The sequence below is a fragment of the Phyllostomus hastatus genome, unplaced genomic scaffold (assembly GCF_019186645.2).
Source record: "Phyllostomus hastatus isolate PE091 unplaced genomic scaffold, TTU_PhHast_1.1 phas_contig_244, whole genome shotgun sequence".
In the NCBI taxonomy this organism is placed as follows: Eukaryota; Metazoa; Chordata; class Mammalia; order Chiroptera; family Phyllostomidae; genus Phyllostomus; species Phyllostomus hastatus.
Window position 1 is genome coordinate 64,767 of NW_025333796.1, and position 19,814 is coordinate 84,580.

A 19,814-nucleotide genomic window follows, 5' to 3' on the forward strand; every position below is an offset into this window, starting at 1 on the left:
GCCCTGAGACGCTTCCCTGAAACTTTCAGCCAATGAAACACACTGGCTTCCTTGGTGTCCCCCTGTGTCTGGAGACAGTGGGAGTCCATGGCCTCTGCACTGGGAGACCAGGGTCCTGATGGGGCCCCTGACAGCAGAGGATCTCTGATGGGCAGGTGAGCACCCAGACAGTCCTGTGGCTGCCTCTCTGATTGCTGACTGTCCCCAGATGCTGTCCCCTCACCCTATTTTTTACCCCTCTCTGAAGAAGGCAGCTAGAGACCCTCTGTCACATGGTGTGAAGAAGGGACAGAGGAGTCTGTCGGGGGCAGTTCCCTCGTTCCCACCTGTCCTGTTTCCATCACTTGGTCAGACTCCCCAGAGAGCATCCTGAGCCTCGGAGAAGCTGAGGGGCATCTGAGGAGTGTCAGTCTCTTTGTGAGGTCACACGGCACTTACCAGTCGCAGGCCAGGGCTGACCACCATCCTGATGTCTTCTGGTCCTGGTCCACCTCACCTCCTGTGGCCTTGTCCCCAGGAGCTTCTCTCCAGGAAGACCCCCCATGGGGCACAGAGTCCTCCCCACCCATCAGGCAGGTGCTTCCTACCGTGCTCACAGCCTCAGCTGCTCCCTTTGCAGCTTCCCTTTCTTCCCTGCACCCCTCTATCTGACACCACAGATACCTCAGAGAGGACCCCACTACACACCCAGACACTGACCCCATGCCCCCTCTCTCCCCACTGTCCAGTGAGAATGGAAGGGCTGCAGGTAAGGCTGAGACAGGGTGGAGAACCACCTTTAATTTCTAACATCAGGAGGCAGATATGATGAGAGGGGACCCTAATCATAGCATCCCTAATCTAGTCTGCTTCAGGGAAGGCTCCTCCTCTGCCCAAGCCCCCTTGACACCTCCTGGGGCCTCATGTCCTGTAGGAGGTCTTGGGCCACCACCCTGACCAGGCCCTGCTCCTTGGACCCCCTGGCCCCACTTGGCTCATCATTCCCACCAGCAGTCCCCACAAGGCCCATTTGCTGTGGTTCAATGGCCGCCTTCAGGGGTGAGTGAAAGAGCTGCCCCTTGGACCAGGTCTCTCCCCTGGCTCCTCCTGCTCCACCCAGCAACTGCCCCTCCCCACATGCTGCAAAGCCACAGCTCTGTCCTGACCCACCACACACTCAGGTGCCTTAGAGTCGTTATGCTGCCCCCTCTGTGGGTGAGGACACAGACCAAGACTGGACAGTCACCTGGTCAATGGCACACACTGATTTGCTGTCATTGGTAAGGAGTCACTCCAGTGACCAGAATGCAGTGGGGGTGACATGGAAGAGTGAGGAGGCCCTGCCCTCATGGAGCTTTGGTTCACTCGAGGAGAGAGAAGAACTTCAACAAATGTGATGCCATCGTTCTGTGCGGTCCGTGTGAGACAGCGGGCTGCAGGGGAGCAGGGAGGGCGCACATGGGCTCCGAGAGCGAGATGAAGGACCGGGATGGGAGCTGGGACTCAGCAGACTCTGCCCTGGAGACCCAAGGGGTCTGGGAGCCATGGGATGCAAAGAGAGGCGACAGGCTGTGAGGTGGACAAAGGGTTGGGGAGACTCCCAGGAAATGCCTGTTCCCACTGGAGTCAGCACACAGTCAGACGGTGCCCCTTTAGGAGATGTCTGTGGGTTTTCTCAGTTGCCCTGGATTCTGTACAGCCAGCCCAGCCAGGACTCTGCAGTGGCTGCTCCCTCGGAGCCTCGGTCTGAACCCTCTGCCCTCCCTGCCTTTCTGTGCACAGGAGGTGCAGCTGGCAGCATCGGGTAAGCCTCCTTGCTGTAAGGACGGCCTTCGTGTTCCCACAAGATCACCTCGATGGTCTTTATCAGCTCCATCAGCTGGGCCTCCTGCACTGCGCTATCTGCCCTGTTGTTGAAGCCACAGTGGCGCCTCGCACAAACCACATCCAGTTTTGCGAGCTCCTGGTTGTCGGTGTCCCGCAGATACTCCTCCAGGGAGCCGCCCCCCAGGTCCTCCTTCCGAGTGAATACCAGGATGGTGCGGGCCAGGACACCCAACCCAAAGACCTCCTGGAGGCGCCTGACCACCTCCTGGTCCTCCTTTGTGAAGCGGCCCAGCTGTGTCACCAGCAGCACTGCGTGTGGCCCTGGGGCGCAGCAGGCGACAGCTGCCCAGGGACCCTGAGCTGCCCCTTCCTGTGAAACCCGAGAGGACAGAATATCGGGGGTGTCGGTCACCTCAAGCTCCTTCCCAGCCCAGTCTCGGCAGTCATGCTGGAAGGTCATGGTCACGGGTCTGGCACTGAGCTTGGATTCGAAGGCTTCCCTGCCCAGGATGCTGTTTCCTGTGGCGCTTTTCCCACTTCCACTTTTCCCCACCAGCAGGAGCCTCAGCCTCTTTGGGATCTTTTCCTTCTCCTGCAGATCTAGAAGCATCGAGACAAAGCAGGGAGGTGGGAGTTATAGCCCATGTACCCCATTTAGCCTCCTCAGAGTCCTCAGCCCTGGATGCTCATGGCCCCAGGGGCTGGCTCTGCTGGAAGGAGGGACAGGAGTGGCATCTGTACAGGAGACCTGCTCTGGGTCCATGTTCCTTTTTTTAAAAACTGTTTTATGGTGGAAAATACACATAAATATTTCAAATCCCTGTTGTCACTGGATTTTGGTGTGCAATTCAGTGGCACTGTGCACCTTCACATTGCTGTGCGATTGTCACTCTTATGCATCTCTTGAATTTTTTGTCACCCCCAACTGAAACTCTGTCCCCATGAAACGGCAACTCCTCATTCCTCCCTTCCCCTGAGCCCCGGCTCACTGCCAGCCTCCTTCCTGCCTCTGTGACCTGTGCTCTTCTGCTCTCCTAGGGGCCTCAGAGACCTGGGTCCCTGCACTTTGACCTTCTGTGTTGGGTTCCCTTCACTCGGCATCACAGTGGTGTCAAGCCTCACCCACCCTGCAGCCTGGTCAGAATTCCCTGTTTGTGCAAGGCCAGATACTATCACATGGCATGGATGGACCACACTGTGTTTACTCTCACACGTGGGCACGAGCCGTTTGCACTTTTTCCTACTGTGAATGATGCTGCTGCGCACCTTAGTGGACTAATGCCGGTTCGAGTTCCTGATTGGGTTCTACGGGGCAGATACCCAGAATGCAGTTGCTGGATAATGTGGCAGAATACCATGTTTTTGTGTTTAGGTTTAAAATATCTTCTCAGGGTCATGTCTTCTCACCTGGATAGAATCAGCGCAGGATGAATGGGGGACCCTGAGCTTTCCTGGGTGTCCCTGATGATGAGGGCAGAGGTGTGGCCTCTGTGTCTGTGTCTTGTCCCCGAGTGTCTGACCCCATCACTTCCCTCCACTTTTCCACATTGACCGTGGGGAGGGTGGTGCCTTTCAGCTGGACCCCGGGCTCCACTGCACAGAGGCTCCCCGGGGGCGCATTCCTAGGCTCCATCCTGGACACCTGGGCTGGATGTTCCCGCCCAGCTGCATACAGGACAGGGGCAAAGAGGAGACATGGACATGCCAGCCTGACATTGAAAACCTGCTGTGAGGGTTTCAGAAGTGACTGGGGTCTGAGGCTGGGAGGAGAATTCCTTCCCCCGGCCTTTCACCTCATCCCCGGAGCAACAGACAGGTGCCCAGTGACCCTCTGGTCCCCCACGTCTGCTCCATAGTGAAGACATTGGTGTGTCTCAGTGACAGAGCCCAGACACCTAAGGCATGCCTGGAGTCCTTGGCTGGTGGACCCAGCAACCAACTCTGGTTGAGGATGCTGATTCCTCCAGCTCCCCCCACGTGGCTTTGAGAGGAATGTGGGTGAATCGGGGGTGTGGGGGGTGTCAAAGAAGCAGGGAATACAGAGTGCTCATCCCTGCCGTCGCCACCAGTCTAGAGCCGGACCAAGACAGGAACTCCCACCTGGGTAGGTAGGAGCCAGTGCACGCCGAGCACACCACTCAGGCTACAGAGAGGATTCTAAAAGTAATATTGAACCTCGATTGCCATGAGAACGGCTCAATCAAGTGACAGTTCTTGTATCAGTAATTTTCCCATGCAGTGTATTAATAGGGTTTTCTCCCAATGACTTGGGCCATTGAAGTTCATACACTAAATAAATCATTGGTGTCCAATACATAATGAATCACAAATAAATTCTTCTGGCCAGGAACATGGACACATTGCCAGCACTCCCTAATTCTGTCTCCCCCGGTTAGATGATGAGGTCAAACCCATGACTCTCAAGCCCCTGACCCCAATGCAAAAGCTTTGGGGGAAGAGCCCTGGGGAAGGGCCAGCCCAGCCCTGAGGCAGCCCCTCACTCACTCCTTCAGTGGTGCTGGGTGGCCCTGCTGACCCTCAGCGCCCCCCCCACCAGAGTCAGCCCATTGCCCCCAGTGGGCTTGGTTGGGTGCAAGCCTCTGCCACGGGGAGTAGTTATCGCACACTCACCTTCCTAAGGGTGTGGCTGGAGCCATCGGTTGCCCCCTCTCTCCCACTGTGCTACTCGGGGTCTTTCCCTCTTATTTGGTGGGGTAGGCAAGGACCCACCCAAGGGCCCTGTGCAGGGTGAAGCCCGGCTGATTGCACTCCGCTGCCTCCTCAAGTGCACCCCTGCACACCCACGTCCCTGTGCACTCCTCCCTCAGGGCCACCTATGCTGCAAGGCTGTGGTACCTGCTGACACATCTTGGGTAGGATGCTGGGACGGCGCTCCTGCACAGCTGTCCCAGAGAATCAGCTCGTATTCTTCATCCTCCACCTGGAGAAACAACATGTCTGTCTGAGTTTCACCTGTGCCTCACAAGGCAGCTGGCTTTGCCTTTCTCCTGCCAGAAGGAAGTGTTTGCATTGCTCTGGGGGATGGACTGAGAGAGGAGGGGGAGGAAGGTCTGAGACATGTTCTACCTCCTTCAGGGACCCTGTTTCTTTCTCTTTGCTCCTGGGTCCCCATCGTGAGTCTAGGTGATTTCATGGAGAAGGAGCCATCGGCCTGCAGCCTAAGGCACAATGGCGTTGGGGTGGACAGAGGGTCCTGGGACTCCCTGTGAGGAGGGAAAGAGCAGAGATGAAGAAGCAGGTCTGATGGTCTGTTCTAGGAGTGGTGGGAAGATGAGCGGCCAGACTGGGGCCATGAGCAGGAAGCTGTGGTGCGGGGTGGGCTGGGGGCAGGTCCTGGTGCCCAGATGATGCCTGAGGACGACCTGGCCGAGAGGGTGGCCGAGGGCTCAGAGGTGGGTGGCCAGGTGCTATGGTGAGGAGGTCCATTTCCCTGGCACAGGAATTTGACAGTGTGGGGACAGTCTTGCTGGGAGCCAGGGGACCTCAGTGCCCAACTTCATGGCCATCTGTTAGCGTGGTCACACTGCCTGGGCCTCAGAGTCCCCCGCAGTGTGAAATCTGGGCTTCAACTAGATGTCCCTGTGGTCCCTATAGCATCCCAACCCACTTCACGACATTTTCTAGAGCACGTCCCAGTCTTTGCAGAGAGGGCCCTGTCACCCTACCAGGACCTGTCATCACCCTTCTGGGGCGAGAGTAGTGCACCTGCCACCTCCCGCACCACCTCACAGACCGACATGGTTCCCTGTCTCAGCAGCCCGTCCCGCTGCATCTGCTCCCTCTCCCCTGTGGCCTGGGGATGGGAAGTACGCAGCCCAGGACTTGTCTGCCGGGACACACAGGACACTGGGAGACACTCACAGTCAGGGAGTGTCTCCAGGTGAAGGCCCCGAGTTTGGGGACACCTGTCCCTCAGAGCCTCCACAGATCCTGCCCTCAACGGTGCCTGACACCTCCGACCCCTTCCACTTTGTCTCCCTTGGAGAACACGGAGCAGGCGGGTTACCCTGCTGCTCCTCAGGAAGAAAGTGGACCTCACGGAAGCGTCTTCCCCTTGACTAGACTAACCGGGGTTTGAGGCAGGACACGGAACGCACAGAATCCTCTTCTCCTCTTAGTCACAGCCCCTTGTAATGTTCCTCAAAGACACACACAGACTCGACACACACGCACCAAAATCAACACACTCTCATAAACACGACACAGACCGCTCCCACAATGCACTCCCCATAGAACACCCAGCTACTCACAAACATACCAACACAGAAACACACATATTCACACCACACGTGCACACACACAAATGTAACACACAAACACAATGCAAAATGTCCAGACATATACACTCACGCACAACACACACATACACTCACAAACACAGCACACACATAAACATCCACAATGTCCACACATACACACTCATGCACAACACACACATACACTCACACAGCGCACACACAAATAACTATGCACAACTCATATGCAGACATAACACATATAAACACACACATTCACACCTACACCCTCAGACATACAAACACAACACATGCAGAACCACACCACACACTCACAAATACAACATGTACATAACATATACACACAACCACAACACACACAGACACACTCACCACACGTTTGGACTTACCACCCCGCTGGCCGCCGGACCAGAGGAAGAGCCTGGACTCCTGACCCCCCGGACCAAGTCCTCTGGCGAGTTGTCCCTTTCTCCATTTGGGGCCGACTCTGTAGGCTTCTGGGGGCCGTGGCCGGAGGAATTTAAGGCAGCCTCACTGGCGTTTGAACAAAATAGGGACATTGCTTATATTTTTCAGGAAAATGTGACGGAACTCTCGCTGAGCTGCAGAGCTGCGCTGGAAGGAGCCGCTGTCTGCTGTGAGGGGGAACAGGAAGGGGGCGGAGCCCCGGGGCCAGGCCTGCCTGAGTCGGATGCGTGCAGTACCGTGTGCGTGTGGTCTGCGGCCTCAGTGATGTGAACAGGAAAAACAAGGGCAGGAGAACATTATTGCTTTCATTCTGAACCAGCTTAACCAGAACTCAGAGGCTTAAAAAAGGCAGCAGGCCCTTCCGAAAACTGTGTGCTAGGGGGATGGCTTTTTACTGATTTCTCTTTTTGAGAACGGGGGATTCACACAGCTATCTCTGCCTTCCCTATCGTGACAGAAAGTCCTTGTCCCTTTTCTTCCCCTGACTCATCCTTCCTTTGAATGTTTTCTCTCAGAACAAGGCCTTGGACTGGAACTGGAACATCTGTTCTCTGAGTCTTGAGCAGGATGTCTTCAGGTGGGAGCCACAGCGCCGTCTCCTGGGTCTCCGGCTTGCTGACTGCAGATCTCAGGACGTTCGCTCCAGGATCACACGAGCCAGCTGCTTATGATGAACCATGCGAGCACACTCACTATCATAAATAAGTGTTCCTTATAATAAACACATCTTTCCGTACACACATATGTGGGTGTGCACACACTCACACGCATTCTGTACCTGGCAATTCCAAATCTGTGTCATAGCTGAGCGGCCCTAATGCTGGCTTCGAGTTTTCGGGCTATGTCTTTTCCTGCCCGTTAGCGTGAGCGTGACCTTGGGGTCAAATCCCACTCTCAGCGGGCCTGTGCCCCTGTGCGGTGTCACAGTTGTTTTTGTTTTTGTTTTTAACTTTCCCATCCTCATGCCCCCTTTAGCTGACACAGGCCAAACACAGTCCCTTCTCAGTGTTTCCTCCTCATGTTATCACAGTGTCTTTCCTCCGCGTGCTCAGGTCTTGGCGACCCCCCTTCAGTTACGTGAATGCTTCGTCCCATCCTTTCCCTCTGGAACTTTTGGAAAGAATGGAACTCATTACTCATGGGTCTCTGGCGGTGCCTGTGTGAGCACACTTACTGCACTGCACGTAAACGTCCTACACACCGGGTTTTCACTGTGCCTCTTCCGTGTTCTGATACTAAAGTACTTACCGTCCTACTTCAAGCCCCCAGCGGGCCCGTCCACAGTTACTACGTGTTCCTGAGTCTGTTCCCTGGGCCGCACTTTACACCCCGTGGCTGCTCTGTGACCGCAGCCTGTGCTTCTCCATCCCTCCCGCTTCCTCGCCCAACTCCCAGCCTTCCTCCCTGCTGGCGGCCCTCAGTGTGTTCTCTGTTCCTGTGAGTCTGTTTGCATTTTGTCCATTTATTTTGCTCCTTAAATTCAACATAAGAGTAAAATCATGTGGTATTTGTCTTTCTCTGTCTGACTCATTTCACTTAGCATGATACTGTTTAGGTTCGTTCATGTCATCCAGTGTTTTTATGGCTGAGTAGAATTCCACTGTGTATATCAATATACACAGTTGTTATTTGTCAAGGTGTACCCCAACAAAGCCAGAAGATAAAATAGCTGAAAATATTTGAAAATGAAAATGAAAATAATATAGCCAAAGTCGTTAGGGGAATGATATACATTATATGTTCATATCCTAAATTATGTGTAAAAGCTGGGTTGCAGTCACACACAGACAGTATATAGCAGCGAGAATGCCCAGTTTATTGCTACATATTGTCATATGGACACAACTAGAAACATCATGATAATCCAAAAAAAGAGCCAGATTCACAAGAATACGCAGTGTGTGAGTCCATTTACGTGAAGGATGAGGAGAGCTAGGATAAACCTATTCTGCTAGACGTCCAGTTTGGGTAGTTAGCACCCCCGGAGGTGGGATCCACAGTTTGGCTCCATGTCGCTGACCCTCAGGACACTGATCTTTCAGAGGTCCAGAATGGAGATTCAGGCAAGCTTTGCATGATGAAATCTGTTTCTTAATCCATCTCGTCCCCACCCCAAGTAGGTTTTTCTAGGACCCAACATGGCAATATGCTGGAGTCCTACAGAAATCCAGATATTTAAAAACCACTGGGGGTGGGGGGAGGCTGGAAGCAAGAGGGAAAGGTGGGTTTGGCTGGGGTAAGAGAGGGAGTGGCTAGGGGAAAATGAAGACAACTGTAATTGAACAATAAAATTATTTTTAAATGACTAATTTATTTTATTTGATAGTGGAGCTAGCCTCTCTTTCATTAACGTAATATATTGTGACAGTGTCTTTTGCATATGTGAGAATAACTCCTTATCACTAAAAACATCCCATTGGCATGACCAGCATAGTAATAATGTGGTAAATTGCCTCTTAGCAGGACTACACATGAAGAGCAGAGGATTGGAGCTGAGAATCGTGCTGGTGGGCAAACAGGGACGGGCAGAAGTGCCACAGGGGACAGCACCATGGGGAAGCAAGCGTTTGAGCCCCAGCTGCCCTCCCAGACCTTTACTCAGACCTGCAGGGAGAGTGTGGGATGCTGGGGAGAGAGAACGGTGGTCGGTCATGGGCACAGTGGACCTGTGTTCAGGGAAGGACCGCTCCGATCCCCTGCTCGGAGAGGTGCAGAAGTGCTACCTGCTCTCGGACCAGGCCCCCATGTGCTCCTCCTGGTGATGCAGCTGCACTGTTTCACCGCCCAGGACCAGCAGGCTGCACAGAGGGTGAAGGCGGTCTTTGGAGAGGGTGCCATGAGACACACATTGTCCTCTTCAGCCACAAGGAGGACCTCGAGGGAGGCTCCTGGATGGAGTACATCCACCACTCGGAAAATAAAGCCCTAGGTAGGCTGGTGGCTTCGTGTGGGGGGCAACCATACGCCTTTAATAAGGGAGCCAAAAGGAGTGATGTGGAAGACCAAGAGAAGAAGCTGATGGACTTGAGGGAGGGCCTGGTGGTGGAGAGAAGTGGGGAGCCCTGTACCAGTGAGCTGTATGGCCTAGCGACAGGGCTGGAATGTGGACGTGAGTGGTCAGAGGAAAAATTGGAGGGCTTCAAAGGGTGCCTCGTAAAGTACATGGAAAAGCAGAGACGAGGCACAACCATGGCCAAAAGCAATTGCCTAAAAAGAGCCCCAATCCAAATGTGAGTGTGTTCTAGTTTGTATTCAGTTATCTGTCCGATTGCTACCTTGGTTATTTTGTGTATTGCTCACTATATGAAATTTTTTTACTACTTACTGTGTAGTATGTGCCATTTGTTTTGTAGATTATTGTTAATTATACTCAGAAAATCAGTGACAATTCCTGGGAAGACCATTGGTTTGGAATGCAAGACTCCCAGGTGACAGTTATTGATCAGTAATTATTATCACTGTCACAGAGTGAGGGAACCCCAGTGTCTCCTCTATAGAATGCGGTGCCAGACATCAGTGAATGGTTGAGATTTGGCAAAGTTTTAAAATCTTACCATCACTCAATTTATCAATGAACCAAATTATTTTTAAAATGACTGTTTTGAAATATAATTCCAAAACCTTCTGAAAGCTTAAACATAAAATTCCCTGTTTGCAAATGTCTAAAGCCAGTTTCATGTTCCTGGGAACTCCTTTTTCTTGGAAACACTATGATTTCCACTGAATGTAGTAAAGATAATGATAAACTTGCCTCCAGCTGGTGTGGCTCAGTGGAGTGAGTGCCTTGAGCTGGGAGGTCCCCAGATTGATTCCCAGTCGGGTCACATGCCTGGGTTGTGGGTCAGATCCCTAGTAGAGGGAGTGCAAGAGGCAAGCACACATCCATGTTTCTCTCCCTCTCTTTCTCTCTTCCTTCCCTTCTCTAAAATAAATCAACAAATTAACTTTAAAAAATACAATTTCTACTGAATATAATGAAATAACAATAAAAAATAAGATGTAAATGCCCTGAGATTTCACGTCTTTCATTCTGTTCAGGGGTCTTTTCCTCAGAAGATGGTAAGTAGACACGTGGCTCATTTCAACAATAAAACTAATTGTGTCCACTCAGCACACACAGACACACTCACACACCTGGTGTCTGTCATGGGAGCATCCTGATTTCTGCAACACAAAGCCATCAGGTGAACTCCTCTCTGACGGCTTGAGGGGGTTGTTCCAGCAGAAACGCCAACCCCTTTGGACTGAGGGCCAGACCAGCCTGTCATTGAAGTCCTTTGGCCAGAGACAAGGTATTCAACCCACTGCCTCCCCCCTTGGCCTTTCCTTACGTGGTGCCACCAGGAGAGAATGCAGTCACCTGCGGTCACCAGGTGGAATTAGACAGGGACCGTGAAGCAAGGACAGGGCTCAGACAGGGTGTGGGGGACGCTGAAAGTCAGCTGGGAAAGGCCTGACATCTGCTCTCTTGGGGGACAGACCCGTGAGGGAGTCACTGTCCTGAGGCTGGGGGGGGAAACTGAGAACAGAGGGGGATCTGTGCTTGGGGACTCAGTGATCACAGAATGTTCCATCGAGTTCATGGTGCCTGAGCGGCTGGAACCAACTGACTTGCAGAAGCCACAGTTTTGGGGGCAGGATGTCAGGAGTCGGAGGGGAGTGGCCCAGGCTCTCCAAGATGCTGATCCCATTTAGACACCACCTGGGAGAGATTAGTACCTGAAGCTTCCTCACTGATGTAACTGTCACAATCACCCTTCTGCCTTTTGCTTTGACGGCCCTGGGTACATGGGCTATAACTTCTGTTCCCCTGATTTTTCTGGATGCTTCTAGATCTGTGGGAGAAGGAAAAGACCCCAAAGAGGCTACGGTTCCTGCTGGTGGGGAAAATTGGAAGTGGTCGAAGTACCACAGGAAACAGTATCCTGGGCAGGGAAGCCTTCGAATCCAAGCTCAGCACCAGACCCGTGACCATGACCTTCCAGCTTGGAGGCTGAGACTGGGCTGGGAAGGAGCTTGAGGTGACTGACATCCCTGATATTCTGTCTTTTCAGGCTCCAAGAGAAGGGGCAGCTCAGGGCACCTGGGCAGCTGTCACCTGCTGCACCCCAGGGCCTCATGCAGTGCTGCTGGTGACACAGCTGGGCCGCTTCACAAAGGAGGACCAGGAGGTAGTCAAGCGCCTCCAGGAGGTCTTTGGGTTGGGTGTCCTGGCCCGCACCATCCTGGTATTCACTCAGAAAGAGGATCTGGAGGGCAGCTCCCTGGAGGAGTATCTGGGGACACTGACAACCAGGAGCTTGCAGACCTGGACGTGGTTTGTGCGAGGCGCCACTGTGGCTTCAACAATAGGGAAGATCATGCAGGGCAGGAGGCCCAGCTGACGGAGCTCATGGAGACCATCGAGGTGATCCTGTGGGAACACGAAGGCTGTCCTTACAGCAAGGAGGTGTTGCCAGCCCCATGTTCTGCACATAGAAGGGCAGGTAGGGCAGAGGGTTCAGACCGAGGCTCCGAGGAAGCAGCCACTGCAGAGTCCTGGCTGGAGGGGCTGTACAGAATCCAGGGCAACTGAGAAAACCCGCAGACATCTCCTAAAGGGGCACCGTCTGACTGTGTGCCTGACTCCAGTGGAACAGCCATTTCCTGGGAGCCTCGCCAGCCCTGGGTCCACCTCGAAGACTATCAGGTGCATCCCCTGCCCATGGACCACGGGCTCTTCAGGGCAGAGCCTGCTGAGTCAGAGGGTGTGGGTCCCAGAGTCCCAGCTCCCATCCCAGTCCTGCATCTCGCTCTCAGAGCCCGTGTGTGCCCTCCCTGCTCCCCTGCAGCCCACTGTCTCACACGGACCACACAGCACGATGGCATCGCATTTGTTGAAGTTCTTCTCCCTCCTCCAGTGAACCAAAGCTCCATGAGGGCAGGGCCTCCTCACTCTTCCATGTCACCCCCACTGCATTCTGGTCACTGGAGTGACTCCTTACCAATGACAGCAAATCAGTGTGTGCCATTGACCAGGTGACTGTCCAGTCTTGGTCTGTGTCCTCACCCACAGAGGGGGCAGCATAATGACTCTAAGGCACCTGAGTGTGTGGTGGGTCAGGACAGAGCCGTGGCTCTGCAGCAGGGGGGAGGGACAGCTGCTGGGTGGGGCAGGAGGACTGAGGGGAGACACCTGGTCCAAGGGGCAGCTCTTTCACTCACCCCTGAAGGCGGCCATTGAACCACAGCAAATGGGCCTTGTGGGGACTGCTGGTGGGAATGATGAGCCAAGTGGGGCCAGGGGGTCCAAGGAGCAGGGCCTGGTCAGGGTGGTGGCCCGAGACCTCCTACAGGACATGAGGCCCCAGGAGGTGTCAAGGGGGCTTGGGCAGAGGAGGAGCCTTCCCTGAAGCAGACTAGGTTAGAGATGCTATGATTAGGGTCCCCTCTCATCATATCTGCCTCCTGATGTTAGAAATTAAAGGTGGTTCTCCACCCTGTCTCAGCCTTACCTGCAGCCCTTCCATTCTCACTGGACAGTGGGGAGAGAGGGGGCATGGGGTCAGTGTCTGGGTGTGTAGTGGGGTCCCCTCTGAGGTATCTGTGGTGTCAGATAGAGGGGTGCAGGGAAGAAAGGGAAGCTGCAAAGGGAGCAGCTGAGGCTGTAAGCACGGTAGGAAGCACCTGCCTGATGAGTTGGGAGGACTCTGTGCCCCATGAGGGGTCTTCCTGGAGAGAAGCTCCTGGGGACAAGGCCACAGGAGGTGAGGTGGACCAGGACCAGAAGACATCAGGATGGTGGTCAGCCCTGGCCTGTGACTGGTAAGTGCCATGTGACCTCACAAAGAGACTGACACTCCTCAGATGCCCCTCAGCTTCTCCGAGGCTCAGGATGCTCTCTGGGGAGTCTGACCAAGTGATGGAAACAGGACAGGTGGGAACGAGGGAACTGCCCCCGACAGACTCCTCTGTCCCTTCTTCACACCATGTGACAGAGGGTCTCTAGCTGCCTTCTTCAGGGAGGGGTGGGAAATAAGGTGGAGTGACAGCATTTGGGGACAGTCAGCAATCAGAGAGGCAGCCGCAGGTCTGTCTGAGTGCTCACCTGCTTGTCAGAGATTCTCTGCCATCAGGGACCCCAACAGGACCCCTGGTCCCCCAGTGCAGAGGCCATGGACTCCCACTGTCCCTAGACATGGGGGACACCAAGAAAGCCAGTGTGTTTCATTGGCTGAAAGATTCAGAGAAGTGTCTCAGGGCAGAACAAGGACCCAGTTTTGTGGGCACCTGAGACAGATCCATTTACTCAATCAGCCATCCACAGGCCGTGGACGGAACCCAGCCATATTCCCTGTGACGTGTGCGTGCTGCCGAAGACCCGCATCAGGACTTCAGTTCTGTTCTGTCTTCTACTTTTCTCCTCCTGGTGCATAAAGTATTGATTTGATCACAATGGCTTTGCTTTCCCCATTATTGTATTTCCCTTGTTATTCTTCTACATGAAAATTAAAATCCCTGGTGTAACATTCAGAATGGGACCTTGTTGGCTTTCTGGTGGATTGGCTCCCACCCCTGCACAAGGGTTGGGCAAATGGTCAGTACTCAAGGTTGGAGGGTCAAGGTCATCATGTTTCTAAGGGAGAAGACTTGCTGCTTCAGAGCTATTGAGTCAAAGTTCAAACCATTTGCATTTCCATTAGGACAACAAGATAAATTGACTAAAGTGTGCTGTTTTATCTGTTAGCTTCTTTCATTTCATAATAGTAAGTACAAGCATTTCACAAATGACACTCATTCACTGATTCTCATTGGCAAGCCACTCAAACCATGGCATTCATGAAAAATTCTAAGGGAACGGTGTTTAAGTATATCAAATGTGATGTGCTCTCTCCTTTATTACTAAAAATCAGGGATGATGCCCCCCACAACATTCCAGGTGTAGGAACAGACACTGCTGTCACTTCATGGGGCTCCACAGGGCAAAGAAAGTCCAGTGAGGATCACTGCAGTCCTGGGCCCTCCACTGTCTGTGCATCATGAAGAAAGACCTGGTGGGGTGGGGCTGGGGCAGGGAGAGAGAAGCTGTCTTGGTCAAGGCTGTGAAAATGGTTAACATTAGTATTTTCAACAAGTATCTAAACACTGGAGGAATGATTGAAAAGCCAGGGTCTGTGCCACGTGAAGGGCCCAGTGAGTACGTGCTTGTTTCCTGTGTGGATCGATCCAGGGGCTCAAAGCCTCAAGGAAGGATCCCAGCTCCCAGCTCCCCTGGAACACCCTTGATGAGTTATGGGAAAAATATAAAATAATGACTTTAAAACATCTGTTTGAAGGCACCAGAAGTGACCAAACACAGACCAGCACTCTAGGGGACTTGACCCTTAGTCAGAACCCTCTGGTCAAGATAAGGGGCCACACCACTGCCACATTGATGGGGTTTCCCCACCACAGCACACCAGGCCCTGGTGGCCCAGGAACAGCCTTCAGGCAGAAATTCACGGTGACTAGAGGGAAGGCTGGTGGCATCTGGAGGCAGCCAGAGCAGGCAGAAGTTGATGGGGAGGCCCACCAAAATAACAGAGCCACAGAGGGGGTGGGGCTTTAGAAATTCTGCATGTTAAAATTAAAATTCTGCATATTAAAATTCTGTATTACATTTGTTGATTTGCGATGCTTTCACCACTTCTATTCAACATATTATTGTAAGTCCCAGCCACAGCAATCAGACAAAAATAAGAAAGAAAAGACATCAAATTTGGAAAGAAAGAAGCAAAACTGTCATTGTTTGCAGATGACATGATAGTGTACATAGAAAATCCTATAGAATACACCAAAAAACTACTCGACCTAATAAGTGAATTAGGCAAAACAATGGAATACAAAATCAATATTCAGAAATTGAAGACACTTTTGCATACCAACAATAAAATATCAGAAACAGAAATCAGGGGGAAAATCCCATCTGATATCGCAACAAGAAAAATAAAGTACTTAGGAGTAAACTTAACCAAGGAGGTAAAAAACCTGTATTCAGAAAACTACACAACACTGAAGAAAGAAATTAAGGAAGACGCAAACAAATGGAAATGTGTACCATGTTCATGGATTGGAAGAATTAACACCATCAAAATGTCCACATTACCCAAAGCAATTTATAGATTCAATGTAATCCTTAATAAAATACCGATGACATATTTCACACATATAGAACAAATATTTCAAAAATGTATATGGAACTATAAGTGACCCCAAATAGCAGCAGCAATTTTGGGAAAGAAGAACAAAGTAGGAGGTATCACAATACCTGATATCAAACTGTATTACAAGGCCACAATAATGAAAACAATCTGGTACTGGTATAAGATCAGACACATAGAGCAATGGAGCCCAAATAGAATAGGGAGCTCAGAAATAAACCCGTCTCTATGGTCAATTCATATTCAACAACATGTGTGCAAGCATAAATTGGAGTAAAAATAGTGTCTTCAACAAATGATGTTGGGAGATCTGGACAGCTACATGCAAAAAAAAAAAAATGAAACTCGACCACCAACTTAGACCATACACAAAAATAACCTCAAGATGGATAAAGACTTAAATATAAGCGACAACACCATAAAATTCCTAGAGGAGAATATAAGCAGGAAAATCTCAGATATTCCACACCGCAATATTTTCACCTGTATGTCCCCTAGAGCTAGGGATATAAAGGAAAGAATAAAATGAGATTTTGTTAAAATAAAAAGCTTCTGCATGGCTAAAGAAAATATCAGCAAAATGAAAAGGGAACCAACTATATGGGAAAACATAATTGCAAATGGTACCTTGGACAAGGGTTTGATCTCCAAAATATATAAAGAACTCACATGGCTGCACTGCAGGAAGATAAGGAGCACAATTAAAAAATGGACAAAGGACCTGAACAGACACTTCTCCAAGGAGGACATAGAGAGGGCCCAGAGACATGAAAGGATGCTCAGTATCACTAGCCATCAGAGAGATGCAAATTAAAACCACAATGAGATACCACCTCACACCAGTCAGAGTGGTCATCATAAACAAATCAACAAACAACAAGTGCTGGTGAGGATGTGGAGAAAAGGGGACCCCAGTGTGCTGTTTGTGGGAATGCAAACTGGTGCAGCCACTGTGGAAAACAATATGGGATTTACTCAAAAAACTAAAAATGGATCTGCCTTTTGACCCAGCAATTCCACTGCTGGGACTATATCCTAAGAACCCTGAAACACCAATTCAAAAGAACCTATGCACCCCAATGTTCATAGCAGCACAATTTACAATAGCCAAGTGCTGGAAGCAACCTAAGTGCCCATCAGTAAATGGGTGGATCAGAAACTATGGTACATTGACATGTTGGAACACTATGCAGCAGAAAGAAAGAAGGAGCTCCTACCCATTGCAACAGCATGGATGGAACTGGAGAGCATTACGCTAAGTGAAATAAGGCAGGTGGTGAAAGATAAATATCATATGTCTCACGTATAAGTGAAACCTAATCAATAAAACAAACAAGGAAGCAAGATATAACAAGAGACATTGAAATAAAGAACAAACTGACAGTAATCAGAGGGAAGGTGAGAGGGGATAATGGGGGGCAAACGGGGAAGGGTTGTCAAGGAACATGTATGAAGGACACGTGGACAAAGCCAAAGAGGTGTAGGATGGAGGGTGGGAGGTGGGGATGGCTGTGGTGGCGGGAGTAATGGGGGGGAAATGGAAAAAATTGAACTTGAACAACAATAAAAACATACTAAAAAATTAAAATAAACTTCACAGTTAGTTAATAAAAACAAACAAACATTGTAAACAGTATTTAAATGGATCAGAGCTTATAACTTGGACAAGCTACAAAATGCCTTGGATAAAATTACACCAAAAATAAAAGTACTTTAAAATGAAGCAGTGGTAAAAGAAATTATTAGTTTGGTCATGGACAGTTTTGTGGGAAAATTTTAAGAAAAGGCCAAAGTATCTTCCCAGTATATTGAACATGAGATGTCTCCCATAAAGGCATCAAACAATTGCCCATACAAGGCAAGACCTTTTTAATAATATCAAAGATTAATTAATTTAACATTTGGAAAATTTCAAGTATTTTTTTCAAATTACAATATGTATTTGAACGCTATGTATAAAGTTTCAACCATAAACGCTGAACGGCCCAACAAAGAGGGAGGACCACACTGACCAGCGTCCACTGGCAACGTCCAGCGAACATCAGCTTCCCCATGATGCTGACTCCAGAGCACCTGGTTCTCTCCAATCACACTCTCTCTCTAACTTCTGCTCTCTCTAAAATCAATAAACATATCCTCAGGTGAGGATTTCAAAGAAAAAAAAGTTCTGTATCACTAAGTCCCAGAAAGGTGATTGCTGAAAAATAAAATCTGTATATATTTCCCCTCCCTGCTGAGAACCCAAGCCTGGCTGCCTTGGGTCAGAAAAACAAACAAACAACAGAAGGCAGAGGTAAATAATGTCCCTTCATTCTCTGAAAGGATGGGCACAGACAAAGCAAACAACAGGACTAAGTAGATTAAATTTTAGAATACTTTCTGTCTCAGTGCTCTAAGGAGCCCCAGTGCCCCAGGGTGCAGCTGGACAGTGTGCATGTCCAGGGGACCATATGGAGGTACCACCTCGATTGACCTTCTTCCCTTCTCCTCCCAAACTGATTATGCCAGGGGTTTGTTCCATTTCAGATTCCTTATCTCCCATTGTTTACTTTTTTCACTTCCTCCCTTTGATGTTGTCCCCTCCAGATTCCCACGAGCAGTGACCCCACTCACAGGGAGCACTTGGGGTGTATCTGGTGGTTTGGCCTTGCCTGTACCAGTCTCCATCACATTCCTCTTCTTCCTCCTCTTTCCTCAGAGCCACCCTCTCCCTCCCCTCCCCACCACCTGCCAACCCTGCCCAACTGTTTATCTTCAGAGAAGAGGAGAAGTGAGATATAAGACATTTGGCCAAATAATATTGTGTCTTAAAGAATTCCCAAATCTATGAAGAATGTTGTAAACTCAGGGGACAGTGGAATTCAAAATGGTGGTGCAGATATTTTCAAATCTTTTGAATCTCTCAGGTGAGAAGTTGAATTGCTATTTGGCACCAGTCCTACCTGCTGGAAGCATGTGCTTCAGACTGCAGGGGCAGACCCTAACGGTGACCTATCAGGGGCAAAACAATGAGGAATGTTTCCTGCCCCTTCCCTGTGATGCAGAGAACACAGCGGGACAGCCCATGGTGCCAAGTGTAGGACAGAAGATTGAGCACAGCTGGATAGTCCACCTGCGAATTTACCTTCTACCTGACATTCCTATGTAAATGTTTCCATCTCATCCAAGACACCACAGGGCTCACACTGATTTGATGCTGCTGTGCTTGGGACAAAGTGTTAGTTTCTTGATTCATCACTGTGTACCAAGTGCCTGGTGTGCATGAGGCCCTCCCAAAATATTTCTTACCCTACCCTTTGAAGAGTTGGTGAACCTTGGCTCAAGGAATACTTCCGCAGCATGAACAGTCCCAAGTCCTTGTTGCTCTTAGAGGGACATTCTGAGCTGCCCCCTCCTGCGACCCTCTGTGCTCTCAGTCATGTGCCACTGTCCTCTGTCCGTCGTGTCCAGGTCCTGCAAACCTGCAATTCAGTTGTCTACCTGGTTCCTCAGTAACAACATACACAGAACTTTCTGTAGCCTTTGGCTTTGTCACTGCAGACTTTGGAAGTCACAGGGATGGGACCCCCAGGTAACACTGGGCATTATAGGACCAAGCTGATGGTTTTCCTTTTAGAACAGGGAAGGGCTTATCCTACAGCCCAGGAAGGAGACACATGTCATAAATTATCCCCTCTCACAAAGGCACAGTGGTTGGTCTCTTTCGGGATGTGAAACCATTTCTTACTGTTATGTTTACTTTTTTAAAAAAGGAACCAGACTGTCCTCTCTCCTTTTTGGCTAGTGGTGACTGACCTGACCTGCACTGTGGTCCCTTGGTTCATTCTCCAGGCAGATACCGAAGTTCCCTCTGGGTGTGTGACCACCAGAACCTCTGGCCAGAACATGGAAATGTGCTTTGGGAGCTCCTAGAAATTACTCATGTAGGAGTCCCCAGGAGAGAAGGGGTAGATTTGCACTACTGTTATCCATATAATAAAGGGATCTCATTTGTAATCAGGAAATCTGCAAAGGTCTCAGAAACCATCTTGAAATTTTACCAAAAAGTAAAATTCTTCCCTGTGTTCTTAGAAGAAATATCAGT

The 19,814-nt window shown here is 50.4% G+C and overlaps 3 protein-coding genes across 3 annotated transcripts; 2 read left to right on the forward strand and 1 right to left on the reverse strand.

Moving 5' to 3' along the window:
* Positions 1-65: 65 nt before the first annotated feature.
* Positions 66-6,726, reverse strand: LOC123818006 (GTPase IMAP family member 6-like). Its single transcript, XM_045837861.1, has 3 exons — positions 6,473-6,726; positions 4,663-4,747; positions 66-2,406 (listed from the first exon to the last, which is right to left on the reverse strand). The coding sequence occupies exons 1-3, from the start codon at positions 6,641-6,643 to the stop codon at positions 1,655-1,657; spliced, it is 1,008 nt and encodes a 335-aa protein (XP_045693817.1). The 5' UTR covers positions 6,644-6,726; the 3' UTR covers positions 66-1,654.
* A 2,296-nt stretch (positions 6,727-9,022) lies between these two features.
* Positions 9,023-9,983, forward strand: GIMAP2 (GTPase, IMAP family member 2). The gene is given in 7 exon segments (XM_045837769.1): positions 9,023-9,062; positions 9,065-9,198; positions 9,200-9,281; positions 9,284-9,397; positions 9,400-9,781; positions 9,783-9,853; positions 9,856-9,983. Coding segments are annotated over 7 exon segments (951 nt in total).
* A 1,391-nt stretch (positions 9,984-11,374) lies between these two features.
* Positions 11,375-12,126, forward strand: LOC123817954 (GTPase IMAP family member 6-like). Its single transcript, XM_045837770.1, is given in 2 exon segments — positions 11,375-11,828; positions 11,831-12,126. Coding segments are annotated over 2 exon segments (750 nt in total).
* The last annotated feature ends 7,688 nt before the right edge of the window (positions 12,127-19,814 follow it).